Source organism: Gigantopelta aegis, chromosome 6, assembly GCF_016097555.1.
Source record: "Gigantopelta aegis isolate Gae_Host chromosome 6, Gae_host_genome, whole genome shotgun sequence".
Lineage (NCBI taxonomy): Eukaryota > Metazoa > Mollusca > Gastropoda > Neomphalida > Peltospiridae > Gigantopelta > Gigantopelta aegis.
Window position 1 is genome coordinate 3,909,645 of NC_054704.1, and position 16,905 is coordinate 3,926,549.

Genomic DNA, 16,905 nt, shown 5'->3' on the forward strand with positions numbered 1-16,905 from the left:
ACATAATTTCTAAGTATTAGGTCTGTCATAATAATAATATTTTACATATAGGAATCTCTCATTTGCGAAATATATACATTGAAATAAATAATAATATTCATCACCTAAAGTGGTGTTACAGAGAGGACATCAGGCGAGTGCTGGACTAAGGAAGGAAATGTTTTATTTAACACATTTTATTTACGGTTATATGGCGTCAGTCTTATGGTTAAGAACCTCACAGATATTGAGAGAGGAAAACCGCTGTCGCCACTTCATGGACTACTCTTTTCGATTAGCAGCAAGGGACCTTTTATATGCACCATCCCAAAGACAGGATAGTACATACCACGGCCTGTGTTACACCAGTTATGGAACACTGGCTGGAATGAGAAATAGCCCAATGAGTCCACCGACGGGGATCGATCCTAGACCGACCGCGCATCAAGCGAACGCTTTACCACTGGGCTACGTCCCGCTCCTTACCACTGGACTACGTCCCGCTCCTTACCACTGGGCTACGTCCCGCCCCTTACCACTGGGCTACGTCCCGCCCCTTACCACTGGACTACGTCCCGCCCCTCACCACTGGGCTACGTCCCGCCCCTTACCACTGGGCTACGTCCCGCCCCTTACCACTGGGCTACGTCCCGCTCCTTACCACTGGGCTACGTCCCGCCCCTTACCACTGGGCTACGTCCCGCTCCTTACCACTGGGCTACGTCCAGCCCCTTACCACTGGACTACGTCCCGCCCCTTACCACTGGGCTACGTCCCGCCCTTACCACTGGACTACGTCCCGCCCCTTACCACTGGTCTACGTCCCGCCCCTTACCACTGGACTACGTCCCGCCCGCCCCTTACCACTGGGCTACGTCCCGCCCCTTACCACTGGGCTACGTCCCGCCCCTTACCACTGGACTACGTCCCGCCCGCCCCTTACCACTGGGCTACGTCCCGCCCCTTACCACTGGGCTACGTCCCGCCCGCCCCTTACCACTGGACTATTTCCCGCCCGCCCCTTACCACTGGACTACGTCCCGCCCCTTAAAGTGAAATTAGAGTGAAGTTAGATCACAGCGATTAATCAATCACCAACTGAACTAATCGGGCACCTCGGCATATTTAAAACTATGTTTCCATAAAATCTGCCGTGAATAGAATGTGCCCCGGATTGACGTGCTTGGACCTTCAGTGGATGTAAGAACGTGTCAAATGGTTCATGGATGTAGCTTAGCGTTATATATACACCATGTTATTCGAGTCATGGGTACATCATGGCTGTGGTATGTATTCCAAACAGGTGTGAGCTATATTCTCCCCCACCCTACCCCAGCTGTTGGATGTCAGACTATTGATTAATCTGACAGTTTTCAGAGAAAACCTTATACATTTTTCCATTAATGGAATTTTCCCATGCAATCCCCACCGACAGGACCACACCAGAGCTGTTTTGTATACAAGGCACGACGCACTATATACCAGGCACGACGCACTATATACCAGGCACGACGTACTATATACCAGGCATGACGCACTATATACCAGGCATGACGCACTATCCAGTACGAACAAGAAAAGCCCAATGAGTCCGCCGAAGGTGTTCGATCCTTGGCTCGTTCTACTCAAGCCCCTCAGGCGACAACTGCGTGAGTTCAAGCCCTGCCTCTGGCGGGTCAAAGGCTGGTCGATGATACATCAGAGGTTGTGGTATGTACAGCATTCTGCACCCAGGAGATGTGCACATAACAGGGCGGGATGAGTTACACCCCAACCCCCACCCGACCCCATCACAGCTGTTGGATGTCCAAATCAAAGAGATATACAACACAAAATAAAACAGGGCGGGATGAGTTACACCCCAACCCCCACCCGACCCCATCACAGCTGTTGGATGTCCAAAACAAAGAGATATACAACACAAAATAAAACGTCAAAAATGTCTTAGTTTTGTCTCAATTTGTCTTTCTTTGGGGCGGGGCGTAGCCCAATGGTGATCTGAGTTCTGTTCTGTTCTGTTCTTCTGATGCTCGGTCGGTCTTGGATCGATCCCCTTCGGTGGGCCCACATGATTATTTCTCGTTCCAACCAGTGCACCACGACTAGTATAGCACTGGTATGTGCTATCCTGTCTGTGGGATGGTGCATATAAAAAAGATCTCGCTACTAATGGGAAAATGTAATGTTTCCTCTCTAAGACTCAAGGTCAGAATGACAAAATGTCTGATATCCAGCGGCCGATTATTAATAAATTAATGTGATATAGTGATGTCGTTTAACAAAGCAAACTTTATTTATTTGTCTTACTTTTGTTTTTATGTGAGATTGGTGGAGACCCCCCCCCCCCCCCCTCCATCTCCCCCCTCCGACTCCACGTGAACGCTGTGGTCTATATTCAGAGGTCAATATTCTGTCACAGCTGCTCCGTTCCACGTGATATCGGTGATTTAGTCAAAGCTGAGCAGAATATTTGACTGAAACAGACTCGCGCATTATATACAGGCGGATCCAGGGGGGTGTCACAGGGGACTTTTTAACTTGATCATCCACAATACACAACACTAAGCTGCCCTGAAAACGCGTCTCTGCGCTTCTTTATTTAACAAATATCTGGGAAGCATGTTCCCGAACCCCACACAGATCTCGCTTACATTGGGAGCTCGGATCATTTGCGTTCAACAAACTAAAATGTCCATGTGACCCACTTTATGAAATCCTGGATCCGTTCCAGCACAAAGCTATGTTTAAAATGGCCTATGGAGCATCATCGTCTGCTTTGTTTTTAAATTTTGTTTTTAAAAACTAATGAAAAACGTAGAGGAAATTTATTAAAGTTAAAATAATCATACTTGAGATACAGTGAATAATAATTAAATGTAAAATGTTGGCTGTTTATAATAAATTTTAGCCACATTCGACAGATGAAAAAAAAGCTATTACTGAGGGCGTAAAAAAGGCAGGAGTGAGATTAGCTCGAGTGTCCTCTAGCAAAACATGAATGCGTCATTTGTTTTATGATTTTATCATTACAGTGTTTGTATTTATAACTGTTAAAAAAAAAACACCCCCAAAAATTAATAAATAATACAAATATACTGCCCTTATTTTAATTTCATGTTCATGTTTTTATCTAATTAATGTCCAAGCACGCTTGCCTGGGCTGTGTAAACTGTGTGAAAGACAAGTCAGCGTAGAGACTTGATCCCTCCCCATTATTGTCCACGTGGCAACATCCATTATTGTCACACTCCGATAGCCATTGACATCCCTGTGTGCTAGTACGACAGCCAGCTAGGCATGCATAACGGTAGCTGCAGATTAAATGATCGCGCGATTAGCTTCTACAGTTTGACCATAAATAGTCATGTTCAGCGCAAGCCGGCCCGATTTCCGAGAAAAGGATCAGTTAGGCCGTCCCACACTTCCATATATGGATATACATGGATACATACAGCTTACTCATAACAGCGTGTCCTCAGGTGTGTGAGTATTTTACTGGCCAACGCCGATAGAAAGAGCAGACTGCTTGTTGGGAAGTGAACAGGAAAGATCGTACAATTCACTTTGAAAATAAAATATTTTTATTAAATTAACAAAATGGCAGATGATGATGTTGCAGCTCTTGTCATCGACAACGGATCTGGAATGTGCAAGGCCGGGTTTGCTGGCGACGATGCCCCCCGGGCTGTTTTCCCGTCCATCGTTGGACGACCAAGACATCAAGTAAGTTTTATTTACCATAAAAATTGAATAAATTATAATTATATGCCATAAAACATGTCCTATAGTTAATAGTTGGCTTTGTGTATATTACTGACTTGGTCACTTTATTTTTCATACAAAACATCAATAAGTTCAATCTTTAGATATTTGTCAAGTAAAGAAATTTAATAAGACTCAAAATGAATATTATTCGCATTGAAACTAAATTGTTATAAAATAATATATATATAAATATATATATATATATATTATTATTATTATTATTTTTTTTTTTTTTTTATTACGCTGTATAATGAAGTAGGCCTAAAACATTGTTCTACTAAAGCAACCGCATTATGATTAAGATAAGCTTGTTGCCTATAGGCTACTTATCACGGTAAAACTGATGTTTTTTTAAGACCCTGTGCAATGTTCTCAGCAGTTCGGTTTGAAAACCTAGCGTCTAGCATTTGTTTACCTTAGAAGACAAAAATCGATTTTTTTTTTAACCGACACGTTAATGCGACTATACACAATCGATAAGTTGAACGAAGAGGGCTCACTGACAATTACTGATGAAACTAGTAACATGGGCGGATCCAAGGGGGGGGGGGGGGGGTGACCAGGGGGACGCGTCCCCCCAAAAAATTGTTCAAGTGCCCTCAAAATGTCCAAGTGCCCTTTTTGTTTGTAGAATTTTTTTTTTTTTAAGTAAACAATAATTATATTGTAGATAAATGAAATCAAGATTTTCGTGTACATGCGCAAGCTTGCAGATATGTGTCTGTGTTATTGAGTCTCAATGGGGCCCCATTGAGGTTCTAACGCGAGTGACGCCAATTTACTTCATTATTGCTAGTATATTATGACGTAGAACTGTAGGAATTCATATTAATTGTAAATATCAAAACTTGTAGTAAGGTGCCCTTTTGACGAGTCAATGTGCCCTTCTTTTTTGGTCCCCCCCCCCCCCTAAAAATATTTCCTGGATCCGCCCATGAGTAATTAGCTCTGTTTTTTTACTGCCACAAACGTATGATGGCACGACGGCAGTGGCGGATCAAAGTATAGTTAAGGGGGTTTACCAAGTAAAAAAGCCCTCACCCAGCACCAGCACATGGCCCTTCCTTATTACACAGTACAATATATCATTCTCAAGTGTGCTACGTGCTCTGTCATTGTAGGTTTTGCTGGTCACGTGTTGTAAGTTTTGACAGCCTAACTTATTAAACTAAATCCACTCTTCAAAATCAGAGATCCGCCCCTGGATGGGTATGCGCACAGACCACTAGAATATCCACTTGTCACACCCAGCAACTGTAGTCCTATTTACGTGGTTGCAGGCTCACCGGAAGCCCCACTTAATGACTGGTTTCAATCAATCTAGGGTCGGGACGTAGCTCAGTGCTACAGCGCTCGCTTGATGCGCGGTTGGTGTGGGATCAATACCCGTCGGTGGGCCCATTGGGCTATTTAGCGTTCCAGCCAGTACATGACTGGTATAACGAAGGCTGTGGCATGTGCTATCCTGTCTGTGGGATGGTGCATATAAAAGATCCCTTGCTGCTAATAGAAAAGAGTAGCCCATGAAGTGGAAACAGCGGGTTTCCTCAATATTTCTGGTCTATAACCGTATGTCCGACACCATATAACCGTAAATAAAACGTGTTGAGTGCGTGCGTCGTTAAATCAAACGTTTCCTCCCTTCAATCACTCAACCACTTGTTGCACCCAACAAACCAACACATGTAGTGTGCTTGTAGACACATCAGCATTACAACACCCCATGCAGGTCAAATTACCCAAACTAAAAATAAGATTATACCAAATGAATATTAAATAGTTTTGAGAATGAAAAAACCGAAGAGCGACTAGGTATTAAATATCCACCAGGTTTCCCAATACAGAAACTGATATTGCAAAGGGCATTGCTAAACTGATTAAACAAGGGGCTGGGGCATTGTATATCTTTTTTTGTTTTAATAAAACTGATAGTTTCGTTTACTGACATGACTTTCAGAGGACATTTATTTCGTTTTCAGTGTGATGTTGGGAATGGGATGTACAGGTTTCGAATAAAATAGTAATAAACTATCAGCCTGTCTATAACTTGTTCCTTTATTTTCCAGGGTGTGATGGTTGGCATGGGTCAGAAAGACAGCTATGTTGGAGATGAAGCTCAGTCCAAGAGAGGAATCCTCACACTGAAGTATCCCATCGAGCACGGAATCGTCACCAACTGGGATGACATGGAGAAGATCTGGCATCACACCTTCTACAATGAGCTTCGTGTGGCTCCCGAGGAACATCCAGTTCTCTTGACAGAGGCTCCCCTCAACCCCAAGGCCAACCGAGAAAAGATGACACAGATCATGTTTGAGACCTTCAACTCTCCAGCTATGTATGTTGCCATCCAGGCCGTGTTGTCTCTGTACGCTTCCGGTCGTACAACTGGCATCGTCCTGGATTCCGGTGATGGAGTCACACACACTGTACCAATCTACGAGGGTTATGCTCTTCCTCACGCGATCATGAGGCTCGATCTTGCCGGTCGTGATCTTACTGATTATCTGATGAAGATCCTCACAGAGCGTGGTTATTCCTTCACCACCACAGCAGAGAGGGAAATTGTGAGAGACATTAAAGAAAAATTGTGCTATGTGGCATTAGACTTTGAACAAGAGATGGCTACTGCAGCTTCATCCTCTACCTTGGAAAAGAGCTACGAGTTGCCCGATGGACAAGTAATTACCATTGGTAATGAGAGGTTTAGGTGTCCAGAAGCCACGTTCCAGCCATCGTTCCTTGGAATGGAATCTGCTGGTACTCACGAAACTACCTACAACTCCATCATGAAGTGCGATGTTGATATCCGTAAAGACTTGTATGCCAACACTGTCCTCTCTGGTGGCTCTACGATGTTCCCTGGTATTGCCGACAGGATGCAGAAGGAAATTACAAACCTTGCCCCTCCTACCATGAAAATCAAAATTATTGCACCTCCAGAGAGAAAATATTCTGTCTGGATCGGTGGTTCCATTTTGGCTTCTCTATCTACCTTTCAGCAGATGTGGATCAGCAAACAAGAATATGATGAATCTGGTCCGGCCATTGTACACAGAAAGTGCTTCTAAACATTAAATAACAAAACATTTGACTGTTGACTAAATGATCTACATCGAAGGGAAACCTGTATTGTGATTGTGGTCCGTCTCTGTACAATACTTAAACATTGATCAGTGTCTATTTCACTCCCCAGCAATCATTCCTTGCCTGAGACAATTGAATTAGTTTTGTTAATTTATATATTATTACTTTTTATATTATTCAACGTTGAAAACTTAATTAATGATATATTTTTTTAAAGTTTTAACATATTTACTGAATATGTATGAAACCAAATTCATTACAACAAAACAAACTTGATTTGCAAAAAAGGTTGCATAATGTTTTCTTACAAAAATAAAAATATATAAAATAAACGTGTTGAAGTCTGCTTGAAATAATCTTATGTTAGAAAGAAATCTATTGTCCTCGTGTTTAAAGCCCACGTGTTTTGCTAATATTAAATTTGTAGTATTATTTCTTTACATACTCTTGAAACAAACCCATTCCCAGACAACTTTCATATAAAATCCTTCACAAAAAAGGCAAGTTTAATTATTATTTAAATTTGAAACTAATATCGATAAAACAAATCTTTAAACAAAACCCCACCCCAAAACCTGGGGCTTTAAATAACTGAAAAGGACAATAGTTTGAGCATGTTTCGGTGAAAGCGATCACCAAATAATAACCTACAACAGACTGGTCAGTGGATATACATGTTAGGTGTGTGTGTGTGTGTGTCTATATATGTATATATATATATATATATGCATTTCAACTAATTTCTTCAACCTCTTCTCCAAAGCTAGTTGGCCATTTCCATGCAAATATTATTTCAAGCTTCCTTGGTACATGGAGAAACACACACACACATACACACACACATACGTACACACAAAAACACGTACACGTACACAAACACATGTACACGTACACACACACACGTACACACACACACACGCACTCACTAACTCGCCAACACAAAAACGCAAAGGAGAAAAAGTGTACGTTGCATATTAACTGTATCCTGCACGTTCCGGGATATTTCCTCTCATGTTGCCAAACTAAGCACCGGTAACTTGAATACTATATCGGGTACAAGGGGTGCGCCCTATCCCAAACTAAGCATCGGTAACTCGAATACTCATCTCGGGTACAAGGGGTTCGCCCTATCCCAAACTAAGCATCGGTAACTCGAATACTCATCTCGGGTACAAGGGGTTCGCCCTATCCCAAACTAAGCACCGGTAACTCGAATACTCATCTCGGGTACAAGGGACGCGCCCTATTCCAAACTAAGCACCGGTAACTTTAAGCACCAGTAACTGGAATACTCATCTCGGGTACAAGGGGCACGCCCTATCCCAAACTAAGCACTGGTAACTGGAATACTCATCTCGGGTACAAGGGGCGTGCCCTATTCCAAACTAAGCAGCGGTAACTTGAATACTCATCTCGGGTACAAGGGGCACACCATATCCCAAACTAAGCACCGGTAACTGGAATACTCATCTCGGGTACAAGGGGTGCGCCCTATCCCAAACTAAGCACCAGTAACTGGAATACTCATCTCGGGTACAAGGGGCACGCCCTATCCCAAACTAAGCACCGGTAACTGGAATACTCATCTCGGGTACAAGGGGCGTGCCCTATTCCAAACTAAGCAGCGGTAACTTGAATACTCATCTCGGGTACAAGGGGCACACCATATCCCAAACTAAGCACCGGTAACTGGAATACTCATCTCGGGTACAAGGGGTGCGCCCTATCCCAAACTAAGCACTAGTAACTGGAATACTCATCTCGGGTACAAGGGGCACGCCCTATCCCAAACTAAGCACCGGTAACTCAAATATTCATATTGGGTACAAGGGGTGTGTCATATCCCAAACTAAGCACCGGTAACTTGAATACTATATCGGGTACAAAGGGCGCGCCCTATCCCAAACTAAGCACCGGTAACTGGAATACTCATCTCGGGTACAAAGGGCGCGCCCTATCCCAAACTAAGCACCGGTAACTGGAATACTCATCTCGGGTACAAAGGGCGCGCCCTATCCCAAACTAAGCACCGGTTACTCGAATACTCATCTCGGGTACAAGGGGCGTGCCCTATCCCAAACTAAGCACCGGTAACTGGAATACTCATCTCGGGTACAAAGGGCGCGCCCTATCCCAAACTAAGCACCGGTTACTCGAATACTCATCTCGGGTACAAAGGGCGCGCCCTATCCCAAACTAAGCACCGGTTACTCCTCGAATACTAATCTCGGGTACAAAGGGCGCGCCCTATCCCAAACTAAGCACCGGTTACTCGAATACTCATCTCGGGTACAAAGGGCGCGCCCTATCCCAAACTAAGCACCGGTTACTCGAATACTAATCTCGGGTACAAAGGGCGCGCCCTATCCCAAACTAAGCACCGGTTACTCGAATACTCATCTCGGGTACAAGGGGCACGCCCTATCCCAAACTAAGCACCGGTAACTCGAATACTCACCTGGGGTACAAGGGGCGCACCCAATCCCAAACTAAGCACCGGTAACTCGAATACTCATCTCGAGTACAAGGGGTGCGTCGTATCCCACAGTAAAGCGCTCCCCTAATGCGCAGTCCATTTAGGATCGAACCCCGTCGGTGGACACATTGGGCTATTTATTGTCCCAGTCAATGCACCATGGCCACGACTGGTATATCAAAGGCCATGGTATGTGCTATTCAGTATGTGGAACCGTGCATATAAAAGAACCTTTGTTGCTAACGGGAAAATGTAGCGGGTTTCCTCTCTAAGATTGTCAGAATTAAACAAAATAAACTAACTTAAAAAGTAAGTGTGTTATATATATCAGGTGCATGTACAGGAAGGTGGTCGCACCTTCGCCTGCTGAAGCAAATTTTCTTTCTAGTATTTTAATACATTTACTGGTGGAGCGAGCTTGTCTCGACTATGAACTTTGCTCTCCACAGTCTAGAATCCCCACCCCATCCCCGCTAAAACTCCTGCACACGCGTCTGTAATATACATTTTACTTTTTCATAGATGACGAAATTATATTGTCCATAGTCGGCGTGTTTGAACCCTAGGGATAAAAGCACATTCATGCACAATCATTTAGTATGTGTCTAGGTAAGAGCGCGACGTAGACCAGTGGTAAAGCGCTTGCTTGATGCGCGGCCTATCTAGGATCGATCCCCGTCGGTTGGCCCATTGGGGTATTTCTCGTTCCAGCCAGTGCACCATGACTGGAATATCAAAGGTTGTGGTATGTGCCATCCTGTCTGTGGGATGGTGCACATAAAAGATCCCTTGCTACTAATGGAAACATGAATCAGGTTTTCTCTCTAAGACAGTATGTCAAAATTACCAAATGTTTGACATGCAATAGCCGATGATTAATAAATAAATGTGCTTTAGTGGTGTCGTTAAACAAAACAAACGTTAGTGTCTATGTAACGTACAACATTGACTCAGTCTGTAAAGCCTTTTCCAATTGACAGGTATAGACAACAATCCCCGATTCCTCATCTTCTGCAAACAATAGGACCACCTTCCCTGTTCGTACAGTGGCGGACAAAGTAATGTTATGCGATCAGTGGCTTCAAACACACTACTGAACAGCTGTTTACACCATGGTGGTAGGGTGTAAAGTATGCACGCCACCCCCCCCCCCCACCCCCCCACCCACCCCCCACCCCCATAAAGGGCGATTATGCCTTGGCCTTTGCCATTGGTACTCCTTTTTTGATTATTATGATAATAATAAAAATAACAACTTTATTTAATGAGGCCCTCAGCAATACATTGAAACACTGGAAAAGAAAATACATGTATACTAATTACTATACTATTATACTGCATACATATTGACAAGAGAAATCTTATATTTAATAGACATCTGATAGTTGTGTAATATTGACACTAAAGTCTCAAAACATAATTATTATATAGAATTAAAACTAATCAGCCAAATAAATGTTCATTAGGTAATATACTTTTTTTTGCCAATAGCTTGTGGGCGAGGGCGGGGGCGGGGACGGGGGCAGAGGCGGGGGTGGCATGAGGGCGTTATCCTCCTTGTAAAACGACCTGCACCCTTAAAGTCTGCTGGTATCTGCTACTGTGTGTGTTTTTAGTACGTTCCTTAAAATGTGAATGAGCCTCCCCAAGTGACACCAGCTGGCCACGTCTACCTGATATCGTTGTCTGAATTGTTTGTGATTTGGTAACGTATAACGTTCACTGAACAGTATATGCATTGTTCTACTGATAGGAGTTACGTTTCTTTGACTATCCCTTATTTCACCAAGTTAATACTTAAATTATACAAAGTTCAAACCAAACCAAAAACAAAAACACAAATGTATACTACAAAACGTGTGTGTGGGGAGAGAGAGAGAGAGAGAGAGAGAGAGAGAGAGAGAGAGAGAGAGAGAGAGAGAGAGAGAGAGAGAGAGAGAGAGAGAGAGAGAGAGTAAATACTGTTGTTAAGTTCATGCTAAATCACTGAATGCTTCAGGTTAATGTATGCTAGTTACAAAGTCCTACAGCGAATGTGGTCAGCCTCTTTGTCCTGTAGTCGCCCAGCACATTCCCGACAAGACAGGCTGTGATCAGTGGAAGTCCTGGACCCACACATACACGGATGGATCGTCAACAAATGCTGGTTCAGTGGAGGTGAAACAGTGTTTGTCAAGTTCCCCCACCCCCAGGGAAACATCCCCGAAGTAGAAGTCCCACCCGGCACCTATAGTTCTAACTATAATGCAGAGACCAAAGCCATATAGCAGGCTGCTGCCATGATTAATGGCTCTATAGATGAATGTCCCCTTCCTCTGAGATGGTCGTTCAGCTGTACAAACCTTAGAAGGGAACATGTGTTCTCATATGACAGAAGCCACCCAAGAGGTTGCAAATGAAAGACAAGTAGGCTTGCTATAGATTCCAGTCCACTGTTGGATCTCAGGAGATCTAGGTATCAGTGGCCGCGGGTTGGGAGAAGATCAAATGCAACCACAATAGAAATATAAAGAATTAGTTTCACTTGATTTATTTGGGCGAACACCTGCCGTTTTGCTTGTCTGGTTATCCCTATTTGAAAGGACATTAATGATCAGAGATACAATGTGTCACACATCGAACTGGCAGTCTTACTTTTAACGCGCATAACTCTGAGGAAGAAGGTAGGCTAGTCACTTAGGAGCAAAGCAAATACAACAAAACAACAGCGCTAGCTAAACAACCCCCACTCCAATTCATTTTTTTTTTACTGACCATATAAATCAGACTTTCCTATTAATATCTGAGTGACCATGTCAAGTCAGGTGATATGGCTTAACGTGCACATTGAGAGCAAGCTGTTGTAGCGCACGCCTGTCATGGACGCCCGTGTCGACTTAGGCCGGCTCCTTCGTCCAAGACTATAAACGTCATCGTGATCATCGACATCATCTATTGAACTTATGGGAGGTAACTGTTGCGGTTTTGAGAGCACAGCCACGTTCAATACATGTACATGTATATACTGTGTATCTAACCTGATCAGTCTACTCTGGTTTATATCCTGGTATAATCACGCCTGCAAAACCAAAAAGTCTTAACCAAATGCTGAGTACACCAAAAGCCTGTGGTCATTTCCGGTGTAAGGGCAGGGTTTAGCTCAGTCGGTTGAGTGCTCGTCTGAGGTGCTTGCATTGCAGGATCGAACCACCTTGGTGGATCCATTCACCTGATTGTTTTTCTCATTAAACCCAGTGCCCCACGACTGGTTAAAGGCCATGGTATCTGCTATTATGTCTGTGGGAAAGTGCATATAAAACATCCCTTGCTGCCTTGGGAAAAAGTAGCGGGTTTTCCTACGTGTCAGAATTACCAAATGTTTGACATCGAATTGCCGGTGATTAGTTAATCATTATGCTCTAATGGTGTTGTTAAACAAAACAAACTTTTAAACTTTAATTCCGGTGTAAACCTGCTGACTTGAACCTGGCCGCTTGGATGTGAGGTAAGTATAAAAAAAACCCTCTTATATTCCTTCATGTTACGTTAGAAACATAATATAGGCATATATAAATTTCGTAATATTGTATTAGTCTAAATACGTAACAATAGGTATGTGTTACGCTTACTGACAGCCCGGGGGTAACAGTGGCCGGTTGAGAGTGGCCGTCCCTCACCCCACCCTGTAACTCACCCCACCCTATAACTCACCCACCAAACTGATTGGGAGAGTTACCCATCTATTGGGTCTATACGTGGTCGTCCCTCACTCCACCCTGTAACTCACCCACCAAACTGATTGGGAGAGTTACCCATCTATTGGGTCTATACGATTTAGACTGTTCATAACAACAGAGATATCTAACTTTTTTTTCTTCCTTTTTTTTAATCCCACTGCCCCCTTTCCTTTCTCTCCTTTGAATTCCTTCTCATTTCTTCCCGATCTGGCAACGCCTCCTATCTTTCAACTTCTTTTGCAGTCTACCTCCACATCCCAGTCCTTGTCTCTCCAACCGCGACAGGTGCTTGTCTCTTGTGGCTATCCGTGGCACACACCTGTCATTTGCCATCAGCTTTCAGCTGTGGGCTTAGTCTGGCCACGTCGGGGAGCGTTCAGTAGTTACTTCTGGCATTGTTAAAAGGCACTTGTAATACCGGCGGTCGTTAGTTAGTGCCGTGGGTCAGACCAGCTTTATTAGCGGCAGAGGACAAGGATGCCAGGTGGGTGCATGGAAATGCACAGAGACTGCACCCGTGGAGGAAGTTGAGACAGGTAGGCAATGGTGTAGCTCAGAAGACAGAGTCGAAGGAAAGTAACATATTAGACCAGTCAATATATGAAATGACCCAAAACAAACTGCAACAGAAGGTTTCTGTGCAATATTCTAATCGTGATATATTCCTTAATAACATACAAAAAGTAGAGAAAAATTGAAAAATATATAATGTTAATGTTGTTGTTGTTGTTGAAGTATTTACGTGCGTATATACCACGAAGGTTTCACGCACGCCTGTTACGGGCTTAATCTCTTACTTTCGCCAGTGACTAAGTCCGGGACGGGGGGGGGGGGGGGGGGGGGGTTAAGTTTGAAGTGGACGGAATTTGGAATAAAGCCATTTAGTAAAGGTCCAACGACTGCGCGGACCGACTAGTAGACACCAAGTAAAAGCCACGATGTAATTGGCTGAAGTTCGATTCCTTGGTTCTACCTTTAAAAAACCCAAGTCTACGGAGAATAACTGCATCCCAATCATGTCCGGACTAAGAATTTACATCCAAAAGTAAGTTTGACTGCTCGGCCTAAAAGGTTTTAAGGTGATTTGAGCAATTGAATGGGTGACAAAGTGAAGTGCGTTGGACTATTTATAAAAAAAATAAACATAAGAATTTTGAGGCTCGGCCGAAAACATTTAAAGTCCAACTAGTCCCAAAAAAGGAGGTTACCTGTCCTAGATAAGGTTGGCGTCTATTTCGGGGAGGCTGGAGAATCCTGGAGTGACGGTAGCAGATGTTGTCGCCGGCGTAGAGTCTGAACTACAGTGGAGTAGTCGGGGCCGCAGACTGCGCTGATCATCTTGTGCATCGATCGGTTGTCGATCCCTGCAAACAAGAGACACTGCCTGTAGATCTGATCCCTCTTGTGCGTGACGACTACTCCATGCACTCCTTTGAAAACTTGGTTGTGTAGTTCATATTGGCTGCCGTCGTCCAATGGTCTCCAGTCCACGTTGAGGAATCCTCCCCGAAGTCGCTTCGGATCCAGCGTGTCCCCCTGCATGTACTTGTGGAGCTGTTGTCGTAGCCCGTTGACTGCTAAAGTCCATTCTTCATCATCAGGGGGACTGGTGGACGCTGATGGCGGCTTGGTCTTGGCTGGTTGAGTGGTCGGTGATGTTGCCTTCCGTTTGGCCGCAGAGACAACAACTTTACCGTTTGGCCGCAGAGACAACAACTTTACCCTTTGGTGACTCGACGGGAGCGGTCTGTATCGACCGCTGCACCGGAGTCCGCACCCGTGGAGCGGCGATTGGCGGTATCGGAGATACCGGCCAATTCTGCCTAGAGTGCGTGACGGTCGGAGAGAGCGGGTCGTTGGGCGTCTCGCACACCGCGGTGTTGAGTTCGTCCCTGTCATTGGCCGGCGGTTCCCGTGGGGTTGCTCGCGTCGACTCAGGCTGGGCTGGGAGCGGCGTCGCAGAAGGTTTAGCCGCCAGCTTTGCCCCCCCCCGTGCCGTTCCTGGCGCACTGGTCCTCTTCCTCCTATATAATGTGGGGGTTTTCTTAATTTTTGTCGGGGGGATGGGGGGATTTTAAAAATTGTTATTTTTTATTGATTTACATATTTATCTTAATTAAAATGAATTTGTAAGGCATTATATAAGCATAATTAATTTGTAAGATAACATAGATAGTAGAAGTAACATTTTATTCAAATATAATCCACACATTGCCATAGGGTAGGGCGGATCTACGGGGGCGCCCCCTAAATTTTGCGACAGATAGTTTTCTTTGAAGTACAAAAAGTTTCTGATTTCACCAGCTGTCGATAACACTTTCAATGCTGACCTGCTTTGGAAAACCTCCTGGTTACTAAACCCTCGTCCACCTTCGTGGAATGAATTCATGCAGATGGTTCAGCATGGTCCTCACGCAGGGAAATCGTCAGATTTATTCATGCCAATCATTGGTCCTCATGCACGGAAATCGTCAGTTTTATTCATGCCAATGATCAGTCCTCACCCAGGGAAATCGTCAGTTTTATTCATGCCAATGATGGGTCCTCACGCAGGGAAATCGTCAGTTTTATTCATGCCAATAATTGGTCCTCACACAGGGAAATCGTCAGTTTTATTCATGCCAATGATCGGTCCTCACGCAGGGAAATCGTCAGTTTTATTCATGCCAATGATCGGTCCTCACCCAGGGAAATCGTCAGTTTTATTCATGCCAACGATCGGTCCTCACGCAGGGAAATCGTTAGTTTTATTCATGCCAACGATCGGTCCTCACGCAGGGAAATCGTCAGTTTTATTCATGCCAACGATCGGTCCTCACGCAGGGAAATCGTTAGTTTTATTCATGCCAATGATCGGTCCTCACGCAGGGAAATCGTCAGTTTTATTCATGCCAATGATCAATCTCAAGTCTAATGATGAGACATGTATCTATTCTACCATGACGTTTGTAAGCAAGCAGGCTAAGCAATTTGATGTTACACCAGTTCTGATCTTTGACCAGCCTCTATGGTGGAAGGCATTGCAGATACAAAAAGGTGATTCTTCAGATAGTGCTATCCAAGGTATTGTGCTTAGGCTTGGAGGACTTCATATTGAAATGAGTTTCCTTGGAAGTATGGGCCATCTGATGGGAGGTTCTGGCCTTCATCAGTTATTGGAGACCATTTATGCTGATACTGCTGTAGGACAAATGCATAGTGGCAAGGCCGTATCTAGGGCTATAAGGGGACACATTCTCATAGAAGCAGTCCTGAACTGAATCATCTTGTCAAACATTTATGGGATGTCTATTCCATTTATCCAGGATGGTGATGATTTACATTCTGATCCAGAATCAGTTGACAGGATGGAATACTCTATGGTACAACATACAGCCGAGCAAACCCCAGATGATACTGAAAACAGCCCTGATGAATCAGGAACTCACGAAATTACAGGTGGCTGCACTGAATATTATGCTGGGCCAAAACCTGAGAGTACAATAACAGATCAACAAAATCCTGATAGTGAATGTACTTTTTTTTTTTATTGGTGGCAGATATCTTGGATAAATTGGGCAATGGTCAAATAGACATACAGACAGCATGTTGTGACAAAGTCTTGGAAAAAATTCACAAAGCAATTGATGGATTTAAAAAATTGATGGAAGGTCGCAGAACAGCAAAACTATGGATACAGTACCTTGAGATGATTGAAATGTTAAGATTCATCAAAGCAGAATGTATGGGAAACTGGGGTCTTCTTATCCAGGCTTTATCCGAAATGTTGCCATACTTTGCCGCTTCAGGACATTATTTTATACAGTCTGTATACCTGCATTTAAATAGCATGTCCTAGCTGGGTGAAGAACATCCTGATGTACTTAAATATTTTCAAGAAGG

General features: G+C 44.0%; 1 protein-coding gene across 1 annotated transcript; it reads left to right on the forward strand.

Moving 5' to 3' along the window:
* The first annotated feature begins 3,472 nt into the window (after positions 1-3,472).
* On the forward strand, positions 3,473-7,163 carry LOC121374110 (actin, cytoplasmic). The gene is made up of 2 exons (XM_041501045.1): positions 3,473-3,702; positions 5,811-7,163. Exons 1-2 carry the CDS (start codon positions 3,577-3,579, stop codon positions 6,813-6,815), a joined length of 1,131 nt encoding a protein of 376 aa, XP_041356979.1. The 5' UTR covers positions 3,473-3,576; the 3' UTR covers positions 6,816-7,163.
* The last annotated feature ends 9,742 nt before the right edge of the window (positions 7,164-16,905 follow it).

Bases quoted from the DNA above. Each gene is read 5' to 3' on its own strand.
- LOC121374110 (XM_041501045.1), top strand. From the start codon at position 3,577: ATGGCAGATGATGATGTTGCAGCTCTTGTCATCGACAACGGATCTGGA. The intron at 3,703-5,810 runs GTAAGTTTTATT...TTTATTTTCCAG, and splicing joins TTGGACGACCAAGACATCAA to GGTGTGATGGTTGGCATGGG.